The following is a 19,090-nucleotide window of genomic DNA, read 5'->3' as shown; positions in this document are numbered from 1 at the left end:
ATTAGTAGCCTATAACATGACCATTCATAGGTTAATAAATTCTCAACTGACCCTGTTTTGATTGTATAGACATTATGAGAGACCAAATGCTTTGTGGGTGTGAAGACCAGTAATTTTAAAAAAGCGGAGCCTACTTCATAGGTTGATCCAAATCGTTCATTTGTTGGGCCACAACGTAAATAGGTCGTATACTGGTAATCATCTCCATGGAAAGATCCTAAGCCTCTGTTATCTAGTGGTTTCTATAATGTGCAATCCCTTTATAGATTGGTGGGTTAGGATCATCCTATGGAGATATATAATGGATACAACATTTACGTTGTGGCCCAACAAATGAAGTGCTTGATTCATCCTATGAAGTAGGCCCTCCTGTACACACAAACAGTGATGGCCACACCATGAGTGGGGGTCTTACAAAGATGGTAGGGACCAGTGTTTCAAAACAGGTATGCTGGTTAAAACGTGACCAAAGCAAATTCTAGTATTTTTCTCACCCACCAACCCCCTTAAATAGTGGTGGTTATAATAAAGAGGTAAGAACAAAACAGAAACAAGCCAAATAATAGGAATTTGGAAAAAGAAAAAAATATGGCAGTATTTGAGTGTATGAAATGATAACCCAAATCTTGTTTGAATTATTTTAAATAACACAATTACTAAAAACACATATTTTTAATGGATTGAGAACAAGAAGCACATAGAACTACCATTATTGTTGATTACAAGAAATATATGTAGCTTTACTTTCAAAAAAACAAGATACTTAATAACCCAAACTTATTGTCAACACACCTTCTGATGCAGGCTTATTTACTTTCATAACTAGTACATAGCATGAAGATCAAGGACATAGAAATATATGTAGCTTTACTTTCATAAGAAGTGCAAAAAAAAAAGTGCATAGAATGAAGAACAAGTACATAGACATATATATAGAAATATTGCTTAGAAAATAGAAACCGCAGAGTAACGTGCGTTTCGATTCAGAAGCTGGCCCTTTCAGTAAGCTTGACCATGAGCCCATTCGTCATATGATTGTTAATTGAGGGTTTCCATGAGGCTTGATGATGACCTTCCACTAATTCAGCATGGTAGTTGAAGAGAATATTAGCAGTAGCCACCTTCATAAGAATAAGGGCCAAGTCCTTACCCACACAACTCCTTTGTCCATTGTTGAATACTGGGAACCTGGCCATCGATATGTGGCGAAGTTTTCCACCTTCATCGATCCATCTCTCCGGGTTGAATTCATAACAATCGTCTCCCCACACCCACTTCATGCGACCTTGGGCATAGATCGAGAAAATGATTCTAACGCCCGGACGAACAGTTGTCCCGTCGGGGAGAACATCTTCTTCCACAACACTTTTGAAGTTGTAAGGAAGTGGAGGATACAACCTCATAGCTTCACATAAAGCAGCATGTAGATAAACCACCCCTTTGAGATCCTTTAAAGTGAATACCCATGGCCACTTGAGACCATCTTTATTCTTCGCAGCACATATCACCTTCAACTCCTCTAAGATCTTCGATTCTACGCGTGGGGTTATGCAAATCAACCAGAAGAGCCAGGTGAGCGCTGTGCCAGTTGAGTCCCGGCCAGCCAAAAGCATGTTCAAACTTGTATCTTCAAGGAACTTTTCACCATGAGTCAATACATACCTTGCCTCTTCTTCTACCCGAGTATTCGTGATTGTGTAGAGCAAATCGTTTCTTTTATCGAGTTCAACAGCAAGTGACCTGTATCCTCCAATGATGTGGCTTAAGGTTTTCAATGCCTTAGTCATTCTCTTCTCCTTCCCGACGTCGATCCAACGCTTTAACTTCCACCAAGTATTAGGCGTTATGACCCGATAAAATATGGCGGTGTTCGAGTCATCGATCGCTGTGGGGAACTCGCTCTTTGGTAATTCAACAGAAAGACTCCTTGGATTTTTCCCAAAGATTACTGTTACATTAGTATCAGATGTGAACCTTAGTAACACATCTTGCAAATCTACAATACACCCTTGTCTAGCCATGTGGGTGCACACTGGGAGAAGTCCTTCTTGTACATTGTCCATGATCACATTAGAGTAGAAAATTCGGAACTCCTTGGATATGAAGCGATTGTGAAGCATCTTCCGCTGCAATCGCCACTCGTCATCATCGACGTTGAATATCCCCTCGCCAAGTATATCGAAAATCTCGCGAAAATTCGTCCCTTTTGGGAAGTTGGCAAAGTTGGTCTTAGTGATGTACTCAATGTTGCGTGGATCACATGTGACTATGAATTCCAATTTTGAGAACACAGGGCCTTTGAGCACAAGTGTGCCACTTTGTTTGTCGTTGAAGGCATCGACTAACCATTCGTTCATGCGGTGGGCGTTTACGAGGAGAGATGGGACGGTGCGTAGGATAGGCCAATCCACTATGACCTGTTTCTTGTGTCTTAGGTACCATATTACACAGAAGAAACAAAGGGCTAGCAAAAGTTCAGGGAAATTTTTCAGGAGAGAGGCCAAGGAAGTGAGGTTCAAAGGGAGTTCCATCTCTTGGAGTACTGTGGGTAGGAGTATTTTGTAAGATATGTGAAGGAGAGGGTTGCTGTTTATAAGGATATCCTCTGGACTTCAATGCTGTTAATAACATGTCTGACCATGCAATGCATCTTAAATTATATTGGTCTGATCTCAGCCGTTCAGATCACTTTTGAGGACCCCAATAACAGATAGAAAGAAAAAAAATGAGGTGGTCGGTCAATGGTCTGATCTCGGATAGCCTTGACACAGACATAAGTTACAAAGCTTCCGTATTGTAAAAAGAGTACTACTGCACGAATGGGCAGTGAAAAGTAACTCTCGTAACTTCCAACCACTCGGTACAGTTGGCTGACTTTGGGCTCAAATCATATTAAAAGATTCAACTACCCCATCCTCATTGAGTATGACAGGCTATTTTAATTTACTAAATGGAAGTCATTTGAATATGTAAGTACAACTTTACAGTAGTGCATGGCAGAAACATCTCTATTAATTGAAAATGATACAATGAATATAGAGTTTAGATTGAGGTGGCGGATTATGACCTGCCGAAGCAGCCGAACTATCAAGTTGGCATGTTCAATTTAAGACAATGTCTCATTACCCCCAACTTGAAGGGTAAAAATACTGAAATATCACCCCCCCACGGGCCCGCCCCCCCCCCCCCCCCCCACCAATCTCTATTCCTCGACTTGCCTCTGTCTCTTGCACCCTGTCCTATATTCCCCAACTTGTCTCTCTTCTATCCGTCTCCCTTAATCTTGCAAGTAGCGATCGTGGCTGCAAGGAACTAACGAAAGATGGGATTTTCACTTATTTTACGTCATGCCCCAAGCCAAGAACCCGGTCCAAGCACGCAACTAGGGGCGGAGCCACGTATAGCATGGAGGGGCCAAAATCCGTTTTATTCAATGTAGCACCGGGGGTTTTTACCGGCGTTCATGAACGACGCTAAAAGTAAAATTACATCTACCGGAGTTCCTGAACGACGCTAAAAGTAAGCCAGTGCACTATTAATCCGGCCCAGCAAATGTAAATTCCTGGCTCCGCCCCTGCACGCAACAGTGCCACGCGTCCACGAATACAAGTCCACAGACATGCAAGGAATGCAATATACTGAGGGGAACAAAATGAATTAATCTCATAAATAAATTCGGCAAACTGTCATAAATAAGAGTCTATTGTTGAAGCTAAATCAACTTTCCAAACTGCTAGAATATAAATTTAATCAATAACATAGAATTCTGATAAGTTTTCTAATGAATAACTGTGACATTATAAAGTCTAATGTCCAATCTTCTCACTCCCCAGTCCCGCGAGAACAAGATCTCCTGTTGTTCAGCATTTGTAGCATAAGTAATAAAGAGTGAGCTAATGCTCAGTGAAGTAGACATGTTCTATAAAAAGTAAATCGACATGTATAGCCACATGATAACTAATTGAAAGTTTAAACATGAATTAGGCAAAATAGATCTCATTGGCACTTCATGAAACTGACATATAGAATTGGCATAATGTAACTGACATCATAGAACTGGCCCACTAGTCTACATGGTCCAGGCATGTCCCCCGCTAAACCTTCGGAAAGCCAAGTCCCCACTAAACTTGTAAGAGACCACATCCCCACTAACCTGCTGGAGATCAAGTCCTCACTAAACCCGTGAGTGACCTCATCCTCACTAACTCATGAGATTCAAGGCATCAAGAAAGTGAACAACGCGAAGCTGCTCCCGGCCGCCCGCTACCTGGCTAGAATAGCCAAATCAACTATGAGGGGCATAAAGACGTCCAGCTGCTGGCAAAGAGAGATGAACTGATTGTAGAATGCAGATAGAGGGGTATCGCCACGCTGGAGGCGCATCCACTCCGAGTAGGTAGCGCAAATCTGAGTGAGGTTATCAACCCCAGAATAAAAGGCAGTTGTATGTTCCCAGATCTCCTTAGAGGTCTTGAGGCACATCATCGTGCCAATGACATGAGGGGCCATGCTCTGTCAGAGTGGCTTCCGAAGAGGCCTTATGTCTCATTTGCAAATGAGACCAACTTAAGATAATTTTATTTGCAAATAATTAGTGCTCTAATTAGTGCTCTAGCGCATCTAAAGAGGCCCTGTATTTGTCTTAGAATCCTGATCTTTGCAAATTGCAACGTGTAGGTTTTCTGGATTATGGCGAAGAATCTGAGGGTCTTCATATGGTTCAGGAGAATGTGAAGTCCTCCCACTGAGTTATTGCTTTAGCCAAATTTGGTTAGTGCTCTTTCAAAGACATGATTTTTTATGGCTTGTGCTGATCATGAGCATCATATGTTGACACGAGCTTCTGTTTATTCTCCTTTCGAGTTAATTTCTTAGATCAAAATGGAATATAATGACCGATACCGACAAGTTCAGAGGCCCAAACACAACCTCTTGCGCTTTGGTAAGCCTAAGAACTAAATATTTCTTTGCCAAGTTTCTCTCTTTCACTAGTTTCTTAATATAGTGTAGAGTGATAGCTTTCATCTTGCCCTAGCTAGGAAACTTTGTAAAAGTAGCTTCTTGAAATTTTGTTCAAATTCGCACTTTCATTTAGTAGTTTTAATCCATTGACAAATTGGTTCTTGAAGATTATTTCTTGTTTCTAAAGCTTTTACCTACATCATTGAATTTGGGCTAAGGACTCAATCGAGTGTAAGCTACATGAGCATACCTTCGGTAAAGTTGTCTTTGTATTGTACACTATTGTAGTTTTTGGACTGTTGTATCATGCTTCCCAACCCTATTGTGTTGTGCGACCTGCTGTGCAAATGTTTAACCTCCATCGATCTTAGGAACTGCAGTACTTAAACTTTCATGTTATTGCTATCACGTGTGGACTACTTCTGTCTAGGTGACATTTTTGCTGGGTATACTGTACCCTTCTTAGATCTGTTGCTTACTATACGTACTACTCTATTAGTTGTTGATCTGTTATGAACTAATCTTCCTTGTGATCTTAAGTGTGGGAGAAAGCAAGCCTACCAATATGAACTGATCTTAACCTTTCAAAATGACAAAAGTTGAAGAATATAACTTTGAGAGATGATAATTGATTAGATTTTATGCATTAGGGTTTGATTAGATTATTCATAGAATGTTATGTATAGTTGTTGTTGTCTGCCATCTCTCTGCATTTTGATTTCTGCTTATCGTCTTTAGGTTAAAGCAGTGGATATTTTGCAAGGGCAACAAGTTAGATATGGTTAAAGCAGTGGACATTTTCCCCAGTTGAGTTTGTTTCATGGAACTTGTGCCAAACTTTAGTAAAATATGGTTAAACATTATAAACAAATTAGAGAAGCTCATAATTTTTAATAGGGAAATGTTATCAGCACAACCATGTTTGTATAATTGCACAAATGCAGCATATCTATTTGGTTCAATCATTGTTTCTATATTGATTTCAATTTCAGATCTTGTTTAAGTTTATGACTTAAGCTTGACCCTTAGTGATTCTTTTCGAACCCGAACTTCTGAATGTTTATTGCATGATAGTTGGGATAGTTCAGATTGTCACCTAAACCGCATATTGATTTGTGCCCATTTCACACTCTGGTTTTGTTCTGACTTCTTATTCTGTTCTAATCCATTGTTTCCATGGCATGCTTAAACCCTGCTAGTGTAGTTAAATATTGCTTACATGAGCCTCATCTCATCCGTGGTTTACAAATTTCAGATATTGAACCCTATTTCACCATGGACATGGGAGAGCATTTCCTCAGTTTAGTTTTGGAGATGTATTGTTCGTTCAGACTTCTGATTTAGTAATTAATGAGTATTGTTAGTTAAGTTTACTTTGATCATCTGTAGTGGTTAAATAGTTTGTATATTAGAATGTGAACTACTCTTATGTGTTTTGCACTTATTGATATCAAACGCCTTGCATGCTTGTAGGATTCGCCTTGCAGGTGTGCAACAGCGCTGTTGCGTTTCAACCTGGATCCCGTTTTTGTGGCGGGACAAAAATAATAGGACTCTTCTCTCTCACTCTCTCTCTCTCTCTCACTCTCTCTTTTTACAAGGGACGTTTTGCATTGTGATTCTTTGGATATATTGAACCCTCCTCCAAAGACATGCTTCACCAATCCTTATCCCATAAAGAGACAGTGTCACAATTCCTCTTGGTCTTGTCTTTAGCTATTTCTTTTAAATTGGCTTAAATGAGGAAAGCAAGTGAGAGCAAGTGACTCAAAGTCATACATCCATATTTAGGTGCGCGTCTCTCACACTCGTCTACCCACCAACCCAACAATCAAACATAAAAGGAGAAAATTTGCAAAAGGCATTCAATTAAATCCGCAAGGGCGGCATAAGGGGAGACAGGAAGTCCCTTCTAATCAAAATAAGGATCAACAAACTCGATTTGGTACTATGTCGAGCCATTAAAAAAAAGACTAAAGCGGAACAACTTATCATATTTAAGTCTCTGTCAATCACCTCAAAATGCCACATGAGACTAATTATTAATTAATAGATTTATTAATGATGAGAATAATCTGAAGAGAGGGGTTGATTAATTATGAAGTGGGAATGCAGTAAGGCTCCCAAATCACAGAGGTGCTATGGGGCTCTGTGCACCTCCTCACCCTTGCAAGTTGGCCCAAATCATTGACATTTTTAAGCAGCAGTGGCAGTTTCTTCGAAAATCTGACGTTGTTGTTGTTGGGGGTTGCCGGAGAAATGAAGATCGCCGGAGAGGCGGTGTTCCTCCGGTAGCACTCGTATACGTTTACAGTCGGCAATATTAATCGAGAAACAGTTGAATCCATCCTCCTGGGCTCCACAGTGTCTTTCTCTCTGTCCATCTTTTCTCCTGCCCATAGATTCAGATATGGATTTCGATTCGAAGTCCGATTCCGATTCGCCATGGTCAGGCCACTACCACTCATGAGCATGCTCATCACCATTTCCTTCTGTCTAACCTTCACCTCCATCATAATTCCTCTATCTACTCTTACTTCCTCTTCTACATCTATTTCTTCATTTTCTTCTTGGGTTTCTTCAGCATGTGTTTCTTCTACCTTGGTTTCTTCTACTTGGGTTACCACCTTGGTTTCTTTAGTGGGTGTGTTGATAAAAGTGAGAACAAGGCGTCCTTTTTCGCGTTGGGCTTGAAAGAGGTTGTGGGATGGGAGAGGCACGGCTTCTAAGACGAGACGCCCGTTTTTTCTATGGGACTTCATGTGGAAACACGGCCCCTCGCGCAGAAGGGAAGGAAGAGGAGGAGGGAACGAGCGTTCATGAGTTGGTGTACGAGGTTGGTTCTGGTTCTGGTTCTGGTTTCTATTATTGTTCCCCTGAAAACTAGTTCCATCGCCGACGATAACATCTTTCTGCACCCTTTCTTCTTCTTTCTCTTCTTCGTCTATTTCCGAAGCCGAATAGTCCAGATCCGAAGAGAACCCATCGGAGCCTGTTTCGGATCCGAGGTTCTCTGTACAGATCTCCAAGCTCTTCTCGCTTAGTGAACTCAAAGAACGTTTCACTAGAGGGTGAATGTAAGGAGTCAGGGGTTGCGTCTTTGAGTCCATCTCTTTCTGTGAAAGGATTGAGCTCCATATATCGAATTGCCCCGGCCTTTCCATATCCTTCCTTCGTACTTCCTCTTCATCTTCTGATGATGAGGATGAAGAAGATGAATCTCGGGGAGAAGAAGCCATAGTCGAAATTTCTTGGGAAGATGCAACCTTCTTCAACCCAGCTAACCATTTCTTTGAAGACATGTCTGCTGAGAAAGTCCTTCTCAGAGAAGGCCTCTCGGTTCCAAGTATCGATCCGATCCCCTTCGACCCGCTTCCCTTCATTTCTTCTTCTAACCAAAACATCGCCGGTGATCGGAGTCCTCTGAAAACACTGGACATCCTCTGAAAACTTAAATCACTGCACTAAAGCAAGAACAAATGGAGATGAATAAGGTTGTATAGTGCAGATTGCTTTATAGTTGAATGAATATGAAGAGTTTCTGTGTATTACCTCAAACAACAAACCATCAAACGACAAGATAAGCAGAGAGACACACTCCTTTATCTCTGCCTGTGTTTGATATGGTTCAGATGATGATGTTTGAGGAGGCCACGGCAGATAAGAAGAGGGAGGTGTGGTATTTGTAGTTGCCAAAAAGCCTTAGGAAGGGCCCACCACTGCCCAAAGAAAAGAGCTTTTTCTCATTGCCCCTAATTTTTATTATGTAAATGATTTCAACACAAACATGTTTTGATACAAGACGCTCATGTTTCTTGTCTTTTATATTTAAAGAGCTGTAAAGGGTTTTTTACAGTCCCCAAAAAGCACTTTCCTGACCATTAAATGTTAAAAGACAAGATACATGAGCGCATGTATCAAAACATAGTTGTGCTGAAATCATTTCCCTCCTACTAAATGCCCTATTCTTTTAAGACATATTTAGAAAGGGAGATGATTTTTTCGCCCCCCTCTGTAGGATTATGCGGCCCCCTTTTAGCATGGCGTCAAAAAGCGTTTAAGTCTGCCCACAATTCACCTTATAAGCGGGGCTCATAATCCTGCCCCCGGCAAAAAAAAATCATCTCCCTTTAGAAATTTCCCCTAATTTTAGTATGGAAATTAATGAAACTATAGCTACAAAAGCCCTTATTTTATGACATAGTTGGATTTTTTTATTTTAGGACATAGCAGGAAAAAAAGAAAGTAGCTGGGCCCATACCAGATGATGAAACCATTATCAAGAACTTTCATTTGGGTGGGCCTGGCATAGAGATTCTATTAATATCATCCAAATTGGAAATGTAGGCCAATCTATCCATGTGTGGTGAATTATCAATAGTTTAGAAATATGCTTTTAGAAATATGCTTTCTAATTGGACGATTCTATAAAAGTGTGATTTTTATAGAATAGAATCTCCAAGTGGGATCTCAAATAAGTAGTCCAGATATGTTGATTTCATTTAGTTGGGCAAAATCATAATGCTTCTCATCTCCCACTAGATTTATCAAGTGCATTTTTGTTATAAAAAACCACCTATCATATAGGGTATTCTCAAATAACCACATCTCTTTTTTATGATAAAACAAAACAATAACTTCTGTTTGTGATTTCATGTCAACTAAAAAGCCTGTCGATCTGTTACCAACTTGACGATGTGGTCTTTTGTGAGTTGTTCATTTAAGAATACTCCATAAGAGAGGTGGTATTTTGTAAAAATCTCTTTATCAAGAAAAGCTACTACTCGCTCTCTAAAGCCACAGATTCGAGAATGGCGCCAGTAGCTCTCTATACAAACATAAAATTTGCTTAAACAGGAAGAAACTAATGGGTGGGCTCTTCAGACAAACATGAATAGGAAAATTGATTCGGTGGGGGACCCAACCTTCTCATTGCACAGACCTTTGCAGAAGAGAATCCTCATCAGATAATTTCATACATAAAGAATAAATGGATTATCTAGGCAATTTTGAAAAAGAAATTTTGTAGGCCTCTTTTTTAGGAGAGAAGTCCCACCTCATATGAATTTAATGAATAAGACAAATTCAGCTATGAGTTGTCTCTTCTCTCTTGCAAAAGAAGGGCACTAAAATGGCTTTTGGGAAATTGCTTAGATGTTCGAGCCTTTCAGCACAGATCCTTCGATCAGTAAGCAAAAGTTTATAATGTAAACTCGACAAAACTCAACTCTGCTAAGCTTTTGTCCCAAACTAGTTGGTGTCAGCTAATTAATGCTTTAGAAAAAGTTTATGATGTAGATGTTATTAAAAGAAGGGAAATGATTTCAACACAAACATGTTTTGATACAAGAGCTCATGTTTCCTGTCTTTTATATCTAAAGAGCTGTAAAAGCGTTTTTACGGACCCCAAAAAGCACTTAGGTGACAATTAAATGTTATAAACAAGATACATGAGCGCATGTAACAAAACATAGTTGTGCTGAAATCATTTCCCACATGAAACCTGAAAATCAATTAAAATAAAGCCCATTGTTCTCTTTCGGAGACAGTTACAGTAACTAAAATTATTTTATGAAAAAGGTGTCTTAAAGTAAGCATGCACGTATAAAGACATAGGTGAATTTCCTTTAGAACAAGAATCCAAGGTAAATTAAACAAAAAACCATTAAAAAGAAACTACAGGTAGAAAGTAGTCAATAGAAAGATGAGGACGTGAGAGAAAGAGAAGCATATGGTTCTTCTGCTCCCTTTTTACTTATTGCTGCTAGCTAATGGCCTCTGCACTATACGTTGGATTCCCACTTGCTCACACTAACACCCATATATACATATATCCACTATAACTTCATCCACACGCTCTCATGACTTTACCTACAATAAAACACCCTCTCACTTTCCATCATTTTCTGCCTTGTTATCGTCATCTACGTATCATTTTATTGTCAGCATCTTTAAGCCACAAGAACCTTCAAGAGAGAGGGCAGCCAATATAAAAAAAAGAGTGAGAGAATCATTTGGAATGGTTCTTAATGTTGATTAAGATTTTCTGATTGGCTGCTGAGTATCTCTTGGGAATTGTAATAAGGTTTTAGAGCTGGATAAACAACGTAAAACAAGGGGGATTTTCTAGGGACCATCACACAAGGCATTTTTCAGACTAATCCACATATGATGAATTATAAGAATAAGACAAAATCTGCTGAAAAGTGGGTTGGTTCATTATCTTTTAGAGGAATGATAGATGCAAGGGCTATCTTTATGCAAGGGCCGGAGAAGGGCCCTTGAATAGATCCACGTCATTTTTAAAGTCAGTTGAATTCGGTTGCACTTATGACGCGCGTGGATCTATTCAAGGGCCCTTCTCTAGCCCTTGCATCTATCATTGCTCTATCTTTTATCATACGCTTACCAGATTAGTTGATTATGTATTTCACAAGCATTAAACATTTTAGGCTTAGTGTTTGTCGCGAATATCTGCTGAGCCTTGGTTCTCCCCTCTTGCATGTTTTGAGTTAGGGATGGTTTTGTACTTTTATTGTATCATCTTTCTCTTTATCTAATAAATAGGTGGGGTCCCGTTAAACCCCACCCTAGCCATAAAAAAAACAGTGAGTCGTCCGTGAAATGCCTTCTGCAATGGTCCCTAGCAAATCCCAAACAAAGTGAGTTTATATTGCTATTACAACGGGTGGAAACTCTTTTGTAGATAGAAAGCAAAAGATGGGAGCAAGGATACTATTTAATTTGAATTGTTTCTAGAGATTTCTTATATACAATGCCAGAACCTAATGCTCTACCTTTTGGCTTTACAGAAGACTTTAAGACAACGTCAAGGGCTAGTGATTAATTAGGATACTGTATGTCTTCTTAGGGACAATAAAGTTATCTACGCACTAGTGCACTACCATGTTTAATTTGACAATTGCACAAACTCATCTTGCCTTCTATTATTTGACCAATGGTCAAAAGTTATTACAATTCCCAAAAAGCTCTAGGAATGCAACTAAATACAAAAAGACAACATGAGTTTCTGCAATTATGAGAACATCGTAGTGTCAATATCATTAGCCTAAAGTTAACCACGTGGATCCAATGGTGCAGCCTTTGTACCCGGTATTTAATTATTTATGCAAGGCTCCTGTGAGTTTAGCATCCCTCCTATTCTTTTTTCTTCCTAGGGACAACCGCTTCTAGTGTAAGTACAGCTATTCTTTGACACTACAATGGGTTGTCCCATGGAAGAAAAGGTGGTGAATGTATCATTTCCCTTAAACAATTAGTGGTTGCTAATAGGAAATTAACTGGTGTTAGACGCATTTATTTCCAATGCCAAGGCCCGGTTTGTTTCGGATTTTGAGAACCCTTCATGAGTCCAAAACTGATTATTAGACTCAAATTTAATGACAATTTCAAACGTACAGTTTTTACTCAAATTTACAACTAAAATTGAGTCCAATAATCAGTTTTGAGTGTCAATCTCAAAATCCAAAACAAAACAGGGTCTATGCTGTCTAAGCCCGTGTTTGATTTGGATTTTGAGAACCAGTTCCGAGTCCAAAGTTGGTTATTGGACTCAAAGTTAAACTTAAAATTGTGTCTAATAATCGGTTTCCGACTCATATCGGTTCTCACAGAATCCAAAAAAGATTTCAGAGGCATGTCCCTAGAGCCAATATAATTGATTGTTTTGGATTTTGAGAATCAATTTTGTATGAGTTCTAAACTGATTATTGGACTCAAAATTTTGGGTGAGTTCCAAAACAAACAAGGCCTAAACATGCTTAGTGGATTAAGGAATTAGGATCTTTGAATCAAGATGGCATCAACGGTAATTCATCTATTGGATCAATAGATAAAATCACATCTACGTGGTACAAGTGGGCCCAAAAAAAAAAAATTCTTTTGCAGACTTTTTCCAAAAAATGCTTACCGTCCAAAAAGGGGCTAATTAGCCAATCGAACAAAGGGTTGAAAACAGCCATATAAAGTATATATTAAAAAAATACCAAAATCCAAACATGGCCACTTCATTATTTCTTATCTATGGATTCTATATTTCATTCTATATATTCAAATACAGAGTCATACGATTACAAACCTAGTTGTCAATTCACGTCGTGCATGGTCCAAAAATAATATTCTTTCTTCTTCCGCTTTCTTAATTTTAAATAGGGAAATGATATTTTCACCCCCTTTTCATCCTTCCCCGCACCCCCTAGAAAGGGTATGGTGTATTTAGGACTACTCTTTTTACACTACAAGGGTGTGGCTCAAGGTGCACGGCACGAAAAATTAACAGCCCACACGGCCCACGGGCCAGGCACGGCACTGCACGATTTGGCCACGGGCCGTCACGAATAAGCACGACGTTAGACACGTGTCGTGCCATGCCGCGTGCCTAAACCCTCAGCCAGGCACGACCCACGTCTTCGTGCCTCGCCGACACGGCCCATGTTACTGTAGCAATCGTGCCGTGCCGTCACGGCCCATGGCGTGCTGTGTCGGGCGGGCCGGCACGGCCCAGTTGCCACCTTGAGGTGTGGCCCCAAGGACGAAAAGGGGGTGAAAATATCATTTCCCTTTTAAATAATGTTCTTAACTTTTAGCCCTTTTACTTTTAATAAAAAAACATTTGTTCAGTTGGTATCAATGCGAAAAGAAAGTATAAAAGCAAAGAGAGAGTGGATATTCTGAGAAAGAGAATTACTTTAGTTAGTGTGGCTTTAAAAGGATAAAAAAAATAGCACCCCAAGAGCAGGAGAACAAGGCACGGAAAGACATGGGAATCAAACTGAAGAAAGGAATGGATGAGGTTCCAGAGGAAGTGAGACGGACACGTGGCAGAAGAAGAGATGCACACGTCTCGCTCTTTTCTTTTCTTTTCACTAGTGGCCAGCCAGCAAAATCTTCGTATATCCGTCTCTCTGGTATACTTCGGACAAGAGGAAGGGGCCGGACTGAGAACGACCGACACAATCTCACACGAATCAATCATTTTCAAAACTTTTGTTGGGCAGTGATATCCCCCTCTCCCATCTTTGGATCGAGTGAGGCATCTACTTGTAGCACCAAACAAAAACATCTTTGTACTCGAGCAAAAGCTTCATGTGCTCGGCCCGCTTCTAGTCTACAACCAGTACAACACTACTAAACATGCCTCTCTCTCCAACATGAACGGTTGGTGGGCCCAACAATTAATTAGTTTAAATCTTTGAGCAATGTGGGCGCCACCCATATTTTAAAAATGAACCATACGGCCTACACCATAGGATGATCCAAACTGTCTATTTGATGGGCCATTGGTAAATAGCTTGGGTCCCAAAAAATCATTTGATCCTAGCCCTCCGATCTAAAGAGAAACTGCATATTATGAAAACTTCTGTAGGATCGTTGTGATCATCCTATGGAAATGATTTTGGGGGCACAACCTATTTTCGTTGTGGCCCATCAATATCAAATGGACAGATTGGATCATCATCCGGCCTATGGTGTGGAATATGGGTGGGGCCTACAATTGGGCCTTAATGTTAATGTATGACCCACACCATTGGATGATCCAAACCATCCATTTGATGGGCTATAATGTAAATAGGTTGTGCCCCAAAAATCATTTTCATAGGATGATCGCAACCCTCCAATCTATAGAGGTTTCTGTAATGTGCAATTTCTCTTTAGATAGGAGGGCTAGGTTCATCCTATGGAAATGATATTCTGGGGCGCAACCTATTTACGTTGTGGCCCACCAAATGGACGGTTTGGATCATCCTATGGTGACTGCACTGTACATTTTGAAAAATATGGGTGGGGCCTACCTTGTTCAAAAATTTCAACAAATTAATTGTTGGGCCTACCAATGGTTCATGTTGCGCGCGCGCAGAGAGAGAGATGTACTGGCTGTAGACTAGAAAGAGGGGATGGATTTTATGATCCTAGTAGTGGGGTATCACTGCCCCTTCTGTTTTGTACAATGGGTTTTGTTTTTAGATGGGTTTTGTTTTTAGACGGGTCAGTGGGGTTCGAGCGTGGCGGGGACATATATATATATATATATATATATATATATATATACTGTAATAAGCTGGATGGAAAAGAAGAGAATTTTTTGATTTTTTTGAAAATTATATGAGAATTATACATCACTTTTTTTTACTTTTTTTAACAAATACACCAATTCAACTCACATATTTTCAATCCTACCCCTTCCTTCATGCCTTTAACAAAGGCACCCATTAAAGCCATATAATTTCAATCTTACTCCCTCCTTTATGGTTTTTTAATAAAAAATCTATAGCGTGATCTTAACCATCCGATTTAAGAGGAATTATGGAAACATCTATAGATTGGAGGGCTAGGATCAGCCTATGGAAATGATTTTTGGGGCACAACCTATTTATGTTGTGTTCCATCACATGGACGGTTTGGATCAACCTATGACGTGGTCCGTACAGTTCTTTGTCGGCCCGTGCATCGCACGGGTTTTTTACTAGTATATATATATATATATATATATAGCCCAACACGAGAGTCGATTGGGTGGGACCCTGTCTGTCCATCAATGATTGCGGTTTCCATATGTGTGATCTAGCCGTTCAAGTAAACAAGATCGGGCGAACATATAGAGGACACGTACAACAGATGGGTCATGTTCGGTCTCTCGGTTTTTCCTTTTTTGGATCAAGTGTGTAGCCCATAAATTAGTCTTTTTTTTTTGAAATAGTAGCCCATAAATTAGTCTTGCACCTTTTGTTTAGGGCTGAGATTAAAAAGTAAGATTTTTTTTAGATTAATCTCAGCACCAAGCAAAGAAGTGAGGCTGATTTTGTGGAATACACAAGTCATGATGATGGTGGTGAAAGAATCTCATTTTTCCTATCAAATCTAACTACTATATATAAAGGCGGAATCGTGGGTTAAGTTCTTCCACCCTTTGCCAAAAATCCCATCTATTTATGCCTATTCTCTTTAATAATAAGTTATGATATTAATTATTTTCTTTAGGGTAAAATCATAATATACATACAAAGAGTACCGACATATGGTACCTGTCTATTATGACAATTATGAAAAAAAAATACCAAGAAGAGGTGGAGACATATGACAATGACGAACAACTATTTTATATTACTCATGCAGGACTCTTGCAAAATATTGACGGATTCCGGGCACCTCTAGAGGAACAACAATTATGGAAACCTTAGAGGGCTAGGATCAGCCTATATCGATTGGAGGGCTACTATAATATTAAATTATATTAATAATTATTTAATATCATCCCGAAATTTCGGTAAATAGTCGTTCATTGATTTAGTCGGATTTCAGGCAAAATCCGCGAAATCCATAAAAATCAATTTAAAAGATACTTTAACTCGGTCAAAATTTCAGTAATTTTGGCCGAAATTTCAGGATAATATAAAATAAGGGATAAAATCCATATTTTTTTGGGATATTCCTTAAATTTCGGAACGGGATTTTGGAGGGAAATTAAATTTCGATCCAAATTTTTAAAATGCGGTTAAATTTCGGAATAAAATTTTGAGGCAAAACGAAATTTCGTTACAAATTTCATTCCATTTCGGGTTGACCGGATTTGGATTTTGGTCGAAATTTCAAACCATGCTTAAGAGCAAGATTTTAAATTTCAATTTAAGTTTCGATCATCTTGGAAATGTGGACGTTTCGGTTTCAGATGAAAATCTCGGTAAAAGGCAAAGTAATATTGTTTTCCCTATTATATGAATAGATCCTAGGCATTTGTTCCTTTTAATCAACTCCAATTTTAGATTGTCACTTTATTTTGCACTATTTGAACTGATATTTTGGTCACACATGCAACACACGTGCAGTTTTCCTAGTCTTTTACAGTGTGTCTACATATATATGTACTTGCACATACTTTTCTAATATAGGGTAAGGCCCGCTTGATTGGATGATCAAAACCATTCATTTACTTGGCCTCAAGGGATGGCAGATTAGATAAAACTCTTCAGATCAGAGGCTTCAGATCATCTTATGATGATTAATTTAAGCGCACAACCTTCCCAAGTAATGACTCAACAAATGTGTTGAGAAAATCTGCCTACTAAATCTGATCATGTTGTTGTTCGAATCCGTCTCGAGTCAATCGAAGGGTCCTCCTCGAGCCCAACGGGGACAGGGACCCAGTCGGCTAGGCTATCTGCACAAAGGAAAAGGGTAGAAATGCTAGGGCTGGCTCCGGAAAAACCGTTCGACACAAGTCAGTAGAGGCAATAAATGGAGTAAAGCGTGAAGAAAAATGCTAGGAGGGTTCAGTCCAGCGTACCTCTCTCATTCTCTCTTTGTTGTGTCCGGGTTTCCATCTTTTATCATTTAGAGTTATTTGCTGCAGGAATTATTCAGTCGCATGGCCAAAGGCATGATTAGCCCTGCTGTTGCGCATCCTAGGAGATTCAAGGTGATGGCCGATTGGGCAGTGAGGTGGCGTGTGGCTCCTAGATACTGTGTAGATCGAGGGTTTCGTGTCGGATGAACAGCTAGGCGCCTACAATTGGGAAAAGTCAACCCGACCCGAACCTGACGGGTTGAACCCGAAAAAAGGTCGGGTGGGGTCGGGTCGGGTTGACTTTTCCCAACCCGGGTTGAGTTCGGACTAAGGGTTTGGTAACCCAACCCGAGTGAAACCCGACATTTTTTATGATTTTTTAATTTTTTTTAATCTTAAAAACTTGGGTCGGGTGAGGTTGAACTCGGGTCTGGTTCGGTTTGGAAAAAAAGGGCTCCTCAGGTCGGGTCGGGTTGGAAATCGGGTTGGAAAAATGGGTTCCTCGGGTCGGCCCGGGTTGGTCTCAACCCAACACAACCTGAGTTAATGGAATGGTTAATTCTCGACATTCTATTCTTTCATGTATGAAGGTTTTAATTCCAGGTGTGCGGCGTTGCCACTGCTTGGCCTGACCTATGTTTGGGGCGTGATGAAAGTTGTAGTTGATGGACAGCAATTGACAAAGAAGAGATTTGCCTCTTGCTTTCTTTCTTTTTTTGAAAGATGACAATTTTCATTGATACTAAGATTACATTGGGACCAGGAGGATTTGCCTCTTGCTGTTCTTGGACTTGGCAGGATCAAAACGAAGGATTACGGCAAAGAACCGAAAGATGTTCAATTTCGAGTCAATTTCTTCATTGAACTCATCTCCATTTATAAGAGAGATTTTCTAATACGTTCAGAACTAAGAAAATAACACCCATGATGCTCACCGAGTCAATCCATCAAGTGGAATCCTTTTACAAACAACTATCAGTCTCTGACTTGGACTGTTAACTTAAACAAAACAAATTTATTCATAACAATCCCAGTTGGAACTGGATTGTTGATGCAAAAAGAGAACAAATCAACTTAATAGTCCCTTTTGGAACAGGGTTGTCGATTCAAAAAGAGAGAAAAATTCGACTCTAACAATCGGTTGAGCACTAAACTTGTTGATACTGACATCGTTCCTCATGCGGTTAAGATGGATGGGAGGGAAAGGAATTTGGGTCTGGGAAACCCTGACTGAGGAGGCGGTGCCTCTGTGGGTGGATGTTCCTTCGTAATCTACATGCAAAACCTGCTGGTGCATACCCACAAACACTTGGAGACATCCAAGAGCATGCCTGAAATGGCAATTTTCGAGAGCAAATGTGTAGAGTGAAATCGCTTAAAATCACATCACACGTAGTTTACATTTCTTTCTTCGAATTGAAACTATTTTCTGTTAACTTACCAACTTCTGGAGTAACTGATTGTTTCACATGGCATCAGAGCCAAAGATCCTAAGTTCAAACCTCCCGGATAGCAAAAATCCACATGCAATGGCTAAACCCAAAAGAGGGGCCACATGTGCCACGTGTAGGCCAACCCTAGAAAGATGGGCCACACGTGAAGGGGAGTGTTAAAGTATAAAAGATTAAATAACGCCATCTCCATCAGCTTAAGCTTTTGGAGTAACTGGTCGTTTCACATTTTCTACAACTTCAATTCGTCAGCTAGATGAGTTCTTGATAGCACAGAATATAACAGTGGAAACCAGTAGGAAATTCATCAATGAAGTGTTTCCACATGATACCAGGATGTTAAACATAAGTAAATCATAAACAAAACATATAAGAC

General features: G+C 39.8%; 1 protein-coding gene and 1 pseudogene across 2 annotated transcripts; both read right to left on the bottom strand.

Annotated features, from left to right (window-relative positions):
- Positions 1 to 983: 983 nt before the first annotated feature.
- Positions 984 to 2,531, bottom strand: LOC143857660 (alkane hydroxylase MAH1 pseudogene; annotated as a pseudogene).
- A 4,282-nt stretch (positions 2,532 to 6,813) lies between these two features.
- Positions 6,814 to 8,665, bottom strand: LOC143858090 (FAF-like protein (DUF3049)). 2 transcript variants are annotated; one of them, XM_077368692.1, is made up of 2 exons: positions 8,515 to 8,665; positions 6,814 to 8,421 (listed from the first exon to the last, which is right to left on the bottom strand). In XM_077368692.1, the coding sequence occupies exons 1-2, from the start codon at positions 8,529 to 8,531 to the stop codon at positions 7,059 to 7,061; spliced, it is 1,380 nt and encodes a 459-aa protein (XP_077224807.1). In that variant the 5' UTR covers positions 8,532 to 8,665; the 3' UTR covers positions 6,814 to 7,058. The 2 variants fall into 2 exon arrangements, with proteins under 2 accessions (XP_077224807.1, XP_077224808.1); XM_077368693.1 differs by having other exon boundaries at positions 6,814 to 8,426; positions 8,515 to 8,628.
- Positions 8,666 to 19,090: the final 10,425 nt, after the last annotated feature.

Source organism: Tasmannia lanceolata, unplaced genomic scaffold, assembly GCF_043159265.1.
Source record: "Tasmannia lanceolata isolate RefF3 unplaced genomic scaffold, GAP_Taslan_0.1 ptg000025l, whole genome shotgun sequence".
Taxonomy (NCBI): domain Eukaryota; kingdom Viridiplantae; phylum Streptophyta; class Magnoliopsida; order Canellales; family Winteraceae; genus Tasmannia; species Tasmannia lanceolata.
This window is presented reverse-complemented; position numbering and strand designations above follow the sequence as displayed.